Source organism: Strix aluco, chromosome 4 (genome assembly GCF_031877795.1).
Source record: "Strix aluco isolate bStrAlu1 chromosome 4, bStrAlu1.hap1, whole genome shotgun sequence".
Lineage (NCBI taxonomy): Eukaryota > Metazoa > Chordata > Aves > Strigiformes > Strigidae > Strix > Strix aluco.
In genome coordinates, this window is record NC_133934.1 from 128318102 (window position 1) to 128331394 (window position 13293).

Consider the following 13293-nt stretch of genomic DNA (forward strand, 5'->3'; position numbering starts at 1 on the left):
ACTTGGAAAGGAAATCCATCTCGCGTATCTTCCTCATCACCCCAAAAGCTGAAATCAAAACTTAGATATCAAACTGCTATCAGTTTTTCCACCTCCACTCAGATGCTTTTGCCTGCAACTGGCTTTCAGGATAGGAGTTATCCTAGCATAAGGGAAAACAGCAAATATTTTAAAAGACTTGCTTACTTCTTACAATAATTAAATGCTAGCTTAGCTAAACCCTCTTCCCAGACCCCAGCGGCAAAGGATTAACCACCACTTGTCCCTCCTCTGTCCAAGGGAAGGGTTGCCTCCCGTTGGTTCCTAAGGCATAAGACCCCAATGCACTCCCTACGCCAGAGAAAAGTTGCTCTTCAAAGGCTGAAGACACATAATTTAACTCTCTTCAAGAGTTACAGAGAAGGAACACCAGGATAAGCAGATTTAAACAACTTTTATTCATAAACTGTTTGGGGAAAGGAAATTTACCGATATAAAAAAAGTCAAGAAACAAACTGACTTTCTTAGTCTAACTCATTCAAGCACATGTATAAACTCACACCGTAATTGGTAAGAGAACACATTTCCACACATTTTACTTAACCTGGGCTGTAGTCAATTTTGTGTTTCAGAATTATACAGAAAACACACTTCTGTGGCCAACCTGCAACTAGTGTTACCAAATTACTAGCTACATGTTACACAAACACAATAATAATCAAGTACATTATTTCTCTCTTTTTATACAGTAACCCAGTATGATGTGTGCAGCCAATCACAAATTACATGGTTAATTTAAACAGGTTTGTAGTCAAGCTTGGACTCCAGCTTCTTAGAATCAGCCACTTTTCTAACAGCTTTCATGAAGTCTTCCTGAACTACAAAGTCATGATCGGCACGGATCGCAAACATACCTGTGAAGAATAATTTAACAGCAAGAATAAGTTGGTGCTCCTTGCAGCAGCGGTAGAGAGAAGACGGCGCGTAAAGATTCACTCAAATTAAAGTGAAAACAGATCCACGTTACGCTGCCTGCATGTAGATGTTCACATGCAGGTCTTGGATGTTGGGAAGAGAGTAAAAACTTCAGCGAGGTCACCTTTCTGAACTAGGCGATCGCTAACGTATGGCTTGTTTTAAACTACGAGTGTGTTATTTACTGTGTTACTCAGCCCGGCCATGCAGGCAAACCCTACGCGTACAATGAAAGTGTAAAATAGTATTAACTCTCCAGTCATCCAGGTACTAAAAGACTTGAATTCTCTGCAAAAAGGAGAAAAATGTCTGTTTCTGGACTGTATCTAGTTCTTATGAGACAGTGTGATACTCAGCCAACAAGTGGTTAGAGGCCAGCTCCGGCTCAGAAACGCTACAGCTGGTTTTTCCCCTCCCATCGTGCTGAACCCGAACCACAGAGCTCTTTTATACCTCGGGTGTCACAGGACAGCGCCCAAATCCACCCAACTCCATGCGGATCCAGCCTGTGCACGGCCGGGGATACAAGCAGGCGTAACGTCACACGAATGCAGCACTGCCGCTCCTAACTGGTGGCAGATCTGCAGGTACCAGCTGGACGGGTGCTACGCCGAGCTGGTTTATCTGCAGGCTGGGCAAGAGACTTGTCTGTAACCTCAGAGGGAGGATGGAAAGAATCAAGCTCTGCGTGACTGTACAAGTCATAAGGAAACTTGGAAGAAAGAAAAGGGATTTTGTTCAAGTTGTTCCATCAAAGCTTCAGGGCGTATCACCAGGCTGCTGCTTACGCTTAACAGTCCCCACATGTGACATGCTGTGACATATGCAACTGTTTTGGCATTTTGGTACTGTCCAGATGCTTGCATTTCCATTAAATAAATGCTACCTAGCCCTTAAGAAAGGGGAAAAAAAAGTGAGCATCAGTGAACAAGCGCTGTGTTCCAGCAGAACATTTTTAGCCTCCTGATTTTAATCCATTGGCAGAAGTATCAGAGAAAGAGCTCAAACGTTTAGCGCTAACCAAGACTTAGCACATCAAAATTAAGAGTTAAGAAAATACCTGCTTCAGTACAGACGTTTCTCAAGTCTGCTCCGTTAAAGCCATCTGAAAGCTTCACAATTGCTTCATAATCTATTCGTAAAACATGAATGCCAATTAGAAATAAATTCACACTTCCCGTTATAGATGCCAACAAAATACATATTCAGCTGACAAAGAAAGACTTTGATTTCAGTGCAAATAATCATCAGCTGTATTAAAACAGAAATGTATTGCAGCCAAAAGCTTGTATTATATAATTAAATCCCAAAGTTACTAACTTGTGGTTACAGGCATCAACACGAAATGCAAGAAAAGCTACATCAAGGCAATGTTCTTATTTAAATGATGTAAAGAACCAGAAAACTTATCTCCAAGTGATCATAACTCAGTCCCTTTCCGCTTATAACAACTGCATCTACTGAAGGCATTTAATGTCTTGATACATTAAGCCTGATAATTTATGCACATATATTTACTAAAAAAGTGGCTACGGTTATAGTTTCTAGAATCAATTTCTAAAACACTGGGTCTGTTGAGCCTCCAGCAAGTTCTGATTTTAGCAAGGCTGTTATTAAAAAAAGATCAACTTTCTGCAGAATTTTTCAAAACGGTTCACCTTCCGTATGAAATTCAAAACATTTGAACTGAACTTTATCATTTTAAGAATTCAAAGCCCCCTAGAGATTAGAAATTCTTCAACTGTATTTTAATTCCATGTAGCACAGTGTCCTACGAACAAGTCATCCCATAATTGGAAAGTCAAAAAACAGTAAGCGAGGGGACTAAGCAGTGTCAAACATTGCAAGGTTTGTAAGTTCAGAGTCTTCAGCAGACACCAGCGCTAGAGCAGGAGAATCTCATGCTGGAACCCGAAACGGGTCGTTATCTTTGGATTTTAACACAATTCACACCCCACCTTGCCGATACGTTCTGGCCTTCCTTTCAGGATCTCAGAGCCGAGCATTGCAGTCTTCCCACATCACGTTCAGAAATTTAGCTAGTGCCCATCTGACATCTCACCTTGCTAAACGGCGTAAGGGAACGATCCTACCCTGCTTCCACTCCAGTGCCCGAAGATACGGGAAAAAGGATGCAGTACTTTACCTCAGGTTCATGATTTGCTTTGGAGCTTCCTCTATCTCAGACTATCGTTGCGCGCATGTTTAAGCCAACACTGCTGCTAAGAAAGGCAACCCTCCTCCCTCTCGCCCTCCCCCAGCCTCCCCCTCTGCTGAGCTGCAGCTGTTTACGCAGCCAGATGGTGAACGAGATCAGTTCCACTACCCAGATCGTGCTGCCTGGCTGCAGGAATAGCTCGTGTCAGCAGAGAGGCGGGGAACAAGCAGGCAGGGTCTGCGGGGCCATACTGAAATAAATAAAAGGCAGCCGGCGTCGTTTTAAAGGCAAATCACAATTAGCTTTCTTGAGGAAAGCTCTGAAGGGTCACTGCGAAACTAAGACTCTGGTAGGCTTAGAGTAACACAGTCGTTAAATAAACCTTCCTATCGGATAGATACTTCTGCCCCTTACGCTCTGGAGATACCACTAACCAAAGACAAGCTTTGTTTCACACAGTAAGGTTTTCATCACGCCATCTCCAAACTCCAAAGTAAGTTTCTCCATGACTTTTCAAGATTCTTTATTGTTTTTCAGACTTCTGCAGTAACAAGTTTTCCTTCTTTAGCGGGGGGTAATGAAAATGCTGTTTACTTGCACTGAGCTATTCCTTTCGAAACAGGAAAACACCGGATAAGAATCATGTTGATTTTCCAGTTTACAACTGTGCTCCAAGGGTTTATATTCTGTTTTCCTTTGCAAAGGAAGGCTTAGCAACAACTCAGTCAGGATGCATTAAAAAAAAAAAAAAAAAAACAACAAAAGAAGTAGAATTCGAAGGGGAAGTTGTGTAGCCAGTGTAAGGGTAGGAATTAGAAGGGTAGAGTCACCGTAACAACTCACCCTCTTCACCTTTTTACACACAGAAGTAGGAAGGATATCCAGATAGCTTCCCACTTACCTATTTCACCGTGTTTAGTGATAGGACCTGCATGAATCTTCAAAATATCTAATCTGGCTTGTTCATTTGGTAAATCAATATCTAGAAAAGAATTACAGCTTTAATAAAAGCAGAAAACCACAACTCTTATGGAGAATACCCTGCTTCCAGCCACTGTGAAGTAGTAACTCACGGATTTTTCTATCCAGTCTTCCAGGCCGCAGAAGTGCAGGATCCAGCGTGTCTGGTCTGTTAGTAGCCATAATCATTTTAACTCTGTGCAGAGTATCGAATCCATCCATCTGATTCAATAACTAATAGAAAACAGAAGTTTATTTTTAAACAACCCAAAACCTTCCTAGTGTGATCTACTGTACTTAGTCTCTGTGTATTTTCATTAGGATGTAAAAGCAGTAAAGATAAATCAGGGAAAAAAAAAAAAAGTAACATGAAAGGCCACGAGTGCCCTGCATATTCTATAAGCAATAAAGAAGAGCTTGGAAGAGTCACTGAAAACGCTTTGCCCAGAGAAAAAGATCTTGAGCAAAGCAGAGCTCAAATGTGAAAGACTTGGCTAAAATAATAAGGCAATGAAAACAGTGCAAGTACTAAAGGAGCCAATGCTTGGCTGACACATTTTGAGTGTATTGCACCAAGTCCAGGACATTCAAATTAGACTTGGAGAACAGCCTCTAGAATACTAATACACACATACGGAGACATTTCATTGTGAAGATTCAAAGTCCTTGCTCCCTGATCACGGTGATTTAATTCTTTATGTAAGGCAGACACATTCTTTTGAACCGGGCAAACTGTTTGCAAACATAGGCCAACGAAGTTTCCCATTAACTTCAGAATTTAATTGTCACCAGTGCTTTTAAAATTCTCTTCACACAACCCAGTTTACCAGAGCAATTAGTACAGAAACAACAAAACACAACTACTTCTAGTTTTGAAAAATCAAACTGTAACAGTTCTAAAATTTTACAGAGTTAAGTGTTTTTGGACTAAGAGAGACAAGCTCTGCTTTCCCTTCTTGAGGAAACAGGGGCCCTCCAAACCTTCAAAGAAGATGCAGTAAGCAGCAGCAAAGTCAAGTCACAGTAAAAAGAGAAAATATCCCAAATAATTTAGCAATTTTAAAGATTCTTTCAATTAGTCTCCAAGTTGAATTCGCAGCTGGGTTATCAGGATGTGCAGCTGTCTTTTGTAAAAGCAGCATCTAGTTCACTTTTAGCTTAAGGTTATTAGTTCAGAAAAAGTTCTGTCAAGGCAGATCACAGTGTAACAATTCACATCTGTATTATTATTTAATGTGGACTGTACGGTACCTAGTCAGGGTACGGTACCTAGTCAGACACTCACCTCCATCAGAGTCCTCTGGATTTCTCTATCAGCTGAGGTGCCTTCAGAAAACCGGCGACCACCTGCAGCATACCAAACTCCTAAGTTATAGCACTTTATTTTTGCCTCCATGATACTAAATCTGAAGACATTTTAAACTGGGGGGGGGGAAGGAGGGGTGGTTTTTAAAGTTTAAACATACACAATTTCAAAATGCTTTTTCATCTAGTCAAAAATATCCAAGCCAGATATGAACAGGTATGGCTCTCAGCTAGCTGCAACAGCTCCAGGAGGAAGCTGAACCACTTGTCCTGTTATGTTTCTTCTGAACAAACATGCACACTCCCTTTTGAGAAGACAGACTGTGGCTTTATAGCTAATTTCAGCGTTAAAAGGAGATTCTAGCCACCCTCCAAGCATTAGCCTTACCAATAGCATCTATCTCATCCATGAAAATGATACACGGCTGATGATCTCGGGCATAATTGAACATCTCTCTGATCAGCCGAGCGCTCTCACCAATGTACTTGTCCACTATCGAACTCGACACCACCTTTTGAAAGACAAAAGACACGTGAATGAAGAGGCTGGAGTGCAAACGGATTAAGCAGGTGTGTGAGTGCAAGAATAAAATTACACTACCTTTAGGAAGTTGCAATCCAGCTGGCTAGCAACAGCTCTGGCCAGAAGAGTTTTCCCTGTACCTGGACAGACAAAGAGATTGAAGCTGTTTAACTAGTAACACAACATTGCAGGGTAGCGACTGGAGGGAAAAGAAAAAAAAAAAAGAAAAAAGAAGGAAACAAGGGTATTGTCACAGTTTGAGTGCACAACTAAGCAATTCATTAGCCTTTCATGAGACTCACCAGGGGGGCCATAGAGCAAGCAGCCTTTTGGAGGTATAATTCCCACACGCTGGAATAATTCTGGGTTTGTAAGCGGCAATTCTATTACCTGTGAAGACACAGACAAACAAACGGAGGCTCTGTTTGAGTTTTATAATAGATCAGCAATCCCAGGAAGCTAACGGGACGCTTGCCACCCTGTTTTCCAGACACCTGTACTCTTATTTTTCTGTGCAGCATATTTTGTACAAGAAACAGTTAAGTAAAAAACCAACAGATTGGTCTAGTGGATCGATCCACAACCCTGCCATTGTTCAGGCTTCAGCTCCACAACGGCTTGTTTCTCTCGACGCTCTTCGCTCAAACCATGTTTTGCTACTGCCATAATACCACCACCCAGAGCGATTCTAGCAGTTTTTGTGCAAAATTCAAGTCTGGTTTGCTGGTTGTCAATCCTAACTATGCCCTCCCACTTGACTCTGTGGCACTCCCTTAGCCTAAAGGGATCCTTCAAACCCTCTTCTTTAGAGGATTTTCTTCATTTTCATCTCAACCCAAGCATCTGCAACAGTAGCGATAAGATACAACCCGTTTGAGAATCGGGTTTTGGTGTTTAGAATAATCTTTTTCTGCTACTACAAGGTGTGTGTGCAGCACACAAACAGTCTCTGTTGCAGTCAGCGGGCTCCCAGCAGCACAAGCTCATCTTCAAACACCCGCATTCCTGGGCAGGCTCGCACAGCCTGCAGCACCAATGCCCAGACTAACAGGATTACTTCAGTGTGAGCGCACCAGCACCCCGCAATCACACTGCTGTTTGCCACGAAGACAATGACAAAGCTGGAAAACATTTAAACACTTCACAAATTCTCTTCTAGTCTAGGAAAATGTGGTCTAAGTTAATGAAACATGGAAAGCGCTAATCTCATAGGATCCTTCAACAGCCCATCTCATGATGGTTTAGGATAAACATCAGTAAGACATTTTTGTACTGAAAAACTTCACTCAGAACACATCCCAGAATTTGATAAATGTTTTTGAGATACTGGATACCTCTCGCAGCTCTCTGATTTGTTCCGACAACCCTCCAATCTCAGAATACGAAACATCCCCTGGGTCTTCATGAGACATATTATAAACCAACGGATCCACTTCCCTCGGCAAATATCTGGAATAGAGAGTAAAGAGTAGACATTTGTCATCGTGCAGACACATTTGTAAAGTTATTGCAATAAATTTTACAGCAAGTATGAAAGTTATTTCTTCTCCTCCCACCTTGATAAGTATGTTTGTTGAAAAAACAGAATAAACGTCAAACCTAGCAAACTTTTTCAAGTTTTAAACCAAACAAAAGCTTAAAAAACTGCTAAAATGCTGAGTTGTAATTGAATTTTTTTAAAGACCGACAAACTTTTTTTAAAATCTTATATAACAGACACCAAGCCTTCCCACAAAGTAATTGTCCTTATTAAAGCACTGCTTTGCAGAAAACATTTACACAATATTACAGAACTGATGATTCAAACCTCTGTGTAACCTACTCAGATTTTCCCCCCTTTATACGAGGAGCAGAAAAGCAGCTGTAGAGTGGAAACCTACCTCATAATCGTCAGAGTGGTCATATCCAGAGCAACTCTTGTCCCCGGTTTCAGCTTACTCTTGTCAAGCTAGTCACAAAGAAGGTATTTCTGTTAGAGCCACACTCCAAAACAACGTCTGGTTTTAGCCAAGATGTTTACTGTAGCTTGCACTCTTTGCTCAATCACGCACAAGAAGAAAACAAGGCTCCTGAGCCACATGCCAAGCAGCTTGTTTAGTAAACACTGTGTTCCCGTCACCACCATTTTTGGGAATGCTTAAACTGGGAAAAAGCTGGCCCACTGTTTCATGGGAACATGATCTTGAGGAGAAACGATCCAGGAGCTGGCCTAGACCAATGAACCTGATGGCTGTCACAACTGGACACAACCAGCAAAGCTAAACCAGACCACGGCAAGAATTTTTGTTAACATTGAAATAGATCTTGAACAGCAAGTCATTAATTTACCTCTACCACTTTTGAAAATAAATACAGCTTTCTAGACTGTAAATTTTTTTTTTTTTATTTTTATTTTTTTTTACTGCTGTCAATCTGACTGGATTAGTGAGAGATCTAGTCCTCCCCTCGGCTCGACACAGGGCAGAACCAGCTGGTCCCAAACAAGGAAGCAATCCTCCTTTGAGGACACGGGGAACAGCCCACCCACTTCAGTCCGACCTTGCCACCCTCCTACTCCATGGCTTTCTCACTTCTGGACTGACAGAAATGGTGAACAGATGTTCCTAATCTATTTTTCTCCAAGCCTGCCACCATTCGCACATTTTCACACATCCAGTTATACCCCATCTTCAAAGTCAGCAGTTGTTACTCTCTTGCTATCATTTACCTCAGATGCCCTACTCATCTGCCTCAGCAGTTTTTGTCTGCTTACCCCATTTTTATGAGAATTTTAACCATATCAGCAGTCCTATTCCAGTTCCCCCTGCTAAATTCTGCGGGGATTAAAACTAACTTGCATTTCTCACCTTGTTTTTAAGAAACCTGGTCTAGGAGAGCAGTTTCACCTCTAACACAACACAACCTTGAACAACAATCACAGAATTACCTTGCCACTCTAATTTCTTCTTTTTTTTTTTTTTTTTAAAAAAAAAGGGTACTCAATCCACATGTGAAGAACATGAAAGCTATTTATTCTGAGCTTTACTGATGGCTAATACCACCTCTTTCCAGCTGCCTAATCTTAAGAGATCTGTAAAAGCTTGAAATTCTATCAGATTCAACATTGCCCAACAGATTTAAGTGGGAAGAAAACAAAGAGATACCACTTGACCTTGAATTCATTAGGAAATGCACTTCAGACAGGGAAGTAATTTGGTTTCAATTTAAACAGTGTTGCTCCCCTTCCTCAGCACAGGACTTTGATCAAAAGTCAGTTCTTCTAGTCTGTGAAAACACTCCATATGGGAAATTATTTGCCTTAATATTTTGACATTTTGAAAACCAATCATGGATATGTTTTTTTAGTCTCTGGTACCAAATCAAGGATTTTTTAAGATCAAAGAGTGTTTTTACTGAAGAATAAACTTGAAAGTACGTGCTACAATGTCAGGCTCATCGAAGCACAACCTATTCCTTAGCATTCATCTGTTTCAACACAGAACCTCAAGACTACCTCAATGTCCCAAAGCCGAATTAAGTATACTTATGTTCCAGAAAAGTATTTTGGTCATTCTGGTGAAAGAAAATAGTGAGTTTGCCCCATAACGCCTTGAAAGGGATGAAGCTTAAAATGATGTATTTAAAGAGCATTTCAATATTAGCAATTCTCGCAGATGTTTTATGCAAACAAAAGCATATCGCATCGGTATGCTCGGGGAAAGTCACGGATATCTGGGTATACACTACACAAACTAACACGCTTACAGGTACCCACATTTCCCAAACAGTTTGTCTCAAAAAGGAGGAGAAAATATCCATCCTTACTGAAAAATATACAGTCCATTGACAGAGCCAACACCATGTGAAAATACTTGGTGCATGAGTTTTGCTCCCTGCTTACTGCTAAGTATTGCTAATTGTGGGCCTTCACCTGGAATTCCTCGGACAGATAGAAACCCCTCCTCCCCCCCCTTCTTTTTCAATTCTTCAGAGTACAGCAGGGTCCCCACTCTGCCACCTGCTTGTTGCCTCTCAGCTCCTGCAACCACCACAATGCCATTACAGCTGAATCATCTAAATAGAGTTGGTTAACTTTTGTATGTTGGAGTTCCGTTACATTGTTCTTCAATTTAACATCCACGTACAAACCTTAAGCTAATCCAGAGATTCTGGGTACTGCAAAACATTTGCACGTTTGTCCTGCAAACACATTTGGTTTCCATAGAATACGTAAGAGTTTAAAATTCTGTAATCGGCATCAATTTCTCTTCAGGAAGACAAAAGAAAAGCATCTCTAACATGAATACCACACCTGTGCTCCTTTCATTGAAGGAGTGTTTTTCACAACTTCCATAAGATAGGAGAACACACTACAAATGTGACGTGTTACAAGCTCAGCTGCAGTTCTTTCTCCACCATAAAGGAATCCGTTCGAGATGCACTGAGAGGTCACAGCTGTTAAAAGATCTTACACTTATTTGTGCATTAAAATAACTATTAAATAAAATGCTGCTGTCTTCTCAGGATACACGATCCTTCCCTGGGGTTGCTATTCCCTGTTCAGAGATACTTTAGTCTCACATTTTATAAATATTCTTCTTTGCTTCCGTTTCTCAAAGTCAGGGATGAGTGTAATGAAATCTAACTAGAGATTTACTTTTGCTCCCCCAATGGCTCTGCAGCTGCAGAACACTTTCACTAAGTATTGTGGTTCCTACTTCATAGGCAGCTTTCATAAGGAATAGCCCCATCTATGGAGTTTAATTCCTGTAACCGGCTCACATTCAGTGTTCAATTAACCAACAAGCAGTTTTTAAGTCATGTCTGCATTACATCCCTTATACTTTTGTATAAAAATAAAATGCAAAGAGTACCTCCTTCTGGCTGACTATAGCAGAAGATGGATTATGATGTAAGCAAGGTTCTGTATTAAAATAACTTCTGTAGAATTTGGTGTAGGTAAAAAAGCTGTTGTCTTGTAAAATAGAAGCGACAAAGCTTTTTTTAAGATAATACGGACAAATAAAAATCCCTCAGACCGTTTAGGACAGGGGCCTTGCCTACCACAATTACTTATTAGAGTGTAAAAGCAGTAGAAAAAAATACATAAAGATATATAACATTAAATCTAAAGCTCAGCACTATGACAGTAATGGTCATACGTCGTGTTCACAACATAGCAACGGAGACCCTACAGAGCTGATGCACTTTCATAGCGATGACAAATTTTCAGAATTGAAAATCAGGCAGAAAGACAGAGCTTCAACTCAACGAAAAGAATAAAACACATACAAGGTTCCAGGAATGTTGCGGACCCCTGTGTCTTTACTAGAGTTACACTACTACCAGCTACGAAGGGAGGGGGTGAGCAGATACCAGTATAAAATAGCTGTACACACCTTAAAGAAGAAAATACTTAATCCCACTAAGGACCCAGTTTATGAAAAGCAATGCCAATGCTCAAGACCAAAGCAAACTTTTAATGAATTTTCACATAGATCAGCTACCTGACGACGACAGCCAACCACGTATCTTGGTCCATTTGTAGCCTTCACAATGACTGGAGAGAGAAGATCAAAGAAAAAAATCAAAATTACTTGATTGACTGATCTGAATTCTGCTTCTGAACTATCCAGTATATTATTCTGCCAGTACCCAGATCACCAATATTCTAATTCTTTACTCCTCCAAATCTTTAGCCAGATTTTAACTACAAAATCTTATTTTCAAGATCTCAAAGAACGTAACAGTCCAACATACTTACATTTCTCTTCTGTTAGCTGTTTAAGAACCTCACCAACAATCTGCAAAATAATAAATGCCATATTAGCCTACAGATAAATTACCATTGCAAAACAACATTTAACATGTTAATGTCACATATAATGTAACATGTAAATGTTGATGTAACATGGAAGATGGCTGTCAGCTTCGAAACTCTGTTGCTTCATGCTGTTTGCCAGCACTTTTATTTCCTTTAACACATCTCTGCCAGCCAGGACAAACACAGAAAACCTCTCTAACCCATATGCTGGTGTGTCTGTTGCTGGTGGTGAGGCCCAGTTTCTGTTAGCTGTACCATTCCCACCCACTCTTCCTCGATACCAAAAATGGACTTAAATGCTACTTCCAGGCAAGTTCACTGTCAACCACCACCACAGGCTGCTATGAACTCATTTCTCTCACGTACCTGCCCGACACTCTGCAAGGCCTTGAGATCATTTTCTGATTTTTCATATTGCTTGGTGAGCTCTTTCAGCTGTTCCCTTACTAGAAAAGGAAAAAAACACAAGATTTTGCTAATATTCAAACCAACAGTAACTCAGGAGCAGGCCCTTTTACAGCAGGAAAGCAGCAGGTAGAGCTAAACTGTGGGAGATCTGCACACCCTCCTGCAAGCACAGCAGAGCCCCTGCTCAGCAACTCCAGGGCCTGCACACCTTCAACACAGTGACGTCTCTTATTAGCAAAAACGCTCTGCAAAAGGTGTCTAAAAACCCCAACGCAGAATTTAAAAACATCAAATCCAAAGGTATTAGTGCATCTGTACAGCACTGACGTTTGTATAGGAAGCCACACTACTGCCAGAACAACATAACAGAGGACACTGGCAACAGGAAAATAAAAACCTGACAGAAAAACCTTACGGGGGAAAAGGCTGAGAAAAGAGAACTGCCCGGCTCGGCTGGCAGGCGGCAGGGCCTGACCCTCCCGCCCACCCCAAGGCAAGGGGGGTCCCCAGGGCCCGGGCAGCCCCGCGGGGCTCTCCCAAGAGGAAAGGAAGACAGCCGCGGCGCTGCCAAGGGGAGCCGCGACTCAAGGCCCTGCCGCCGCGACCGGCAATGCCTAGGTCCGCCCGCCCTCCCCTCAGCCCGGCCAGGCCCATGACGAAGCGCGGGCAGCGACGCGGCAGCCGCCGGTCTCCCTCAGGGCTCTCCGAGCGCTCAGCGGCGACGATCCCCACAACGACGACGACAGCAACAACCCCCCGGGACGGTTCTCACACTCCTTGAGGCGGCCGTCGATCTCTTTATGCTCCAGCAGCTTCTTGCGGTAGTCCTGCAGCGCCTTGTCTCTCGGGTCCGCCATGATGAGCAGCCGCCGCTCATAGGGAATGCCGGGAAGGGCCATGGCCGCCGGGGGCAGGGCCGCGCGCCCGCCCCGCCCCGCTCCGCCCCGCCCCCCGCGCGCGCCCGCGCCCGCCCGCCCTTCCTCGCGCCTCAGCGCCCCCTGCCGCCGTGGAGGGGTCACCGCGCTCCGACACCAACTGCGCATGCGCAGTGCGACGGGCGCCAACAGCCAGCCGCCTGTGAGGGCCGCTCGCCCCGCGACCCAGAGGGGTACCTGGGGCAGCCAGCCGGCTAAGCAGGAGCCAGCAGTGTGCCCAGGTGGCCAAGAAGGCCAATGGCATCCT

The 13293-nt window shown here is 42.7% G+C and overlaps 1 protein-coding gene across 1 annotated transcript; it reads right to left on the bottom strand.

The window, feature by feature from the left end:
* Nucleotides 1–414: 414 nt before the first annotated feature.
* On the bottom strand, nucleotides 415–13015 carry PSMC6 (proteasome 26S subunit, ATPase 6). Its single transcript, XM_074821124.1, has 14 exons — nucleotides 12884–13015; nucleotides 12070–12149; nucleotides 11644–11683; nucleotides 11387–11439; nucleotides 7781–7848; nucleotides 7235–7349; nucleotides 6203–6290; nucleotides 5979–6040; nucleotides 5766–5889; nucleotides 5358–5419; nucleotides 4186–4306; nucleotides 4014–4094; nucleotides 2015–2086; nucleotides 415–893 (listed from the first exon to the last, which is right to left on the bottom strand). The coding sequence occupies exons 1-14, from the start codon at nucleotides 13008–13010 to the stop codon at nucleotides 775–777; spliced, it is 1212 nt and encodes a 403-aa protein (XP_074677225.1). The 5' UTR covers nucleotides 13011–13015; the 3' UTR covers nucleotides 415–774.
* Nucleotides 13016–13293: the final 278 nt, after the last annotated feature.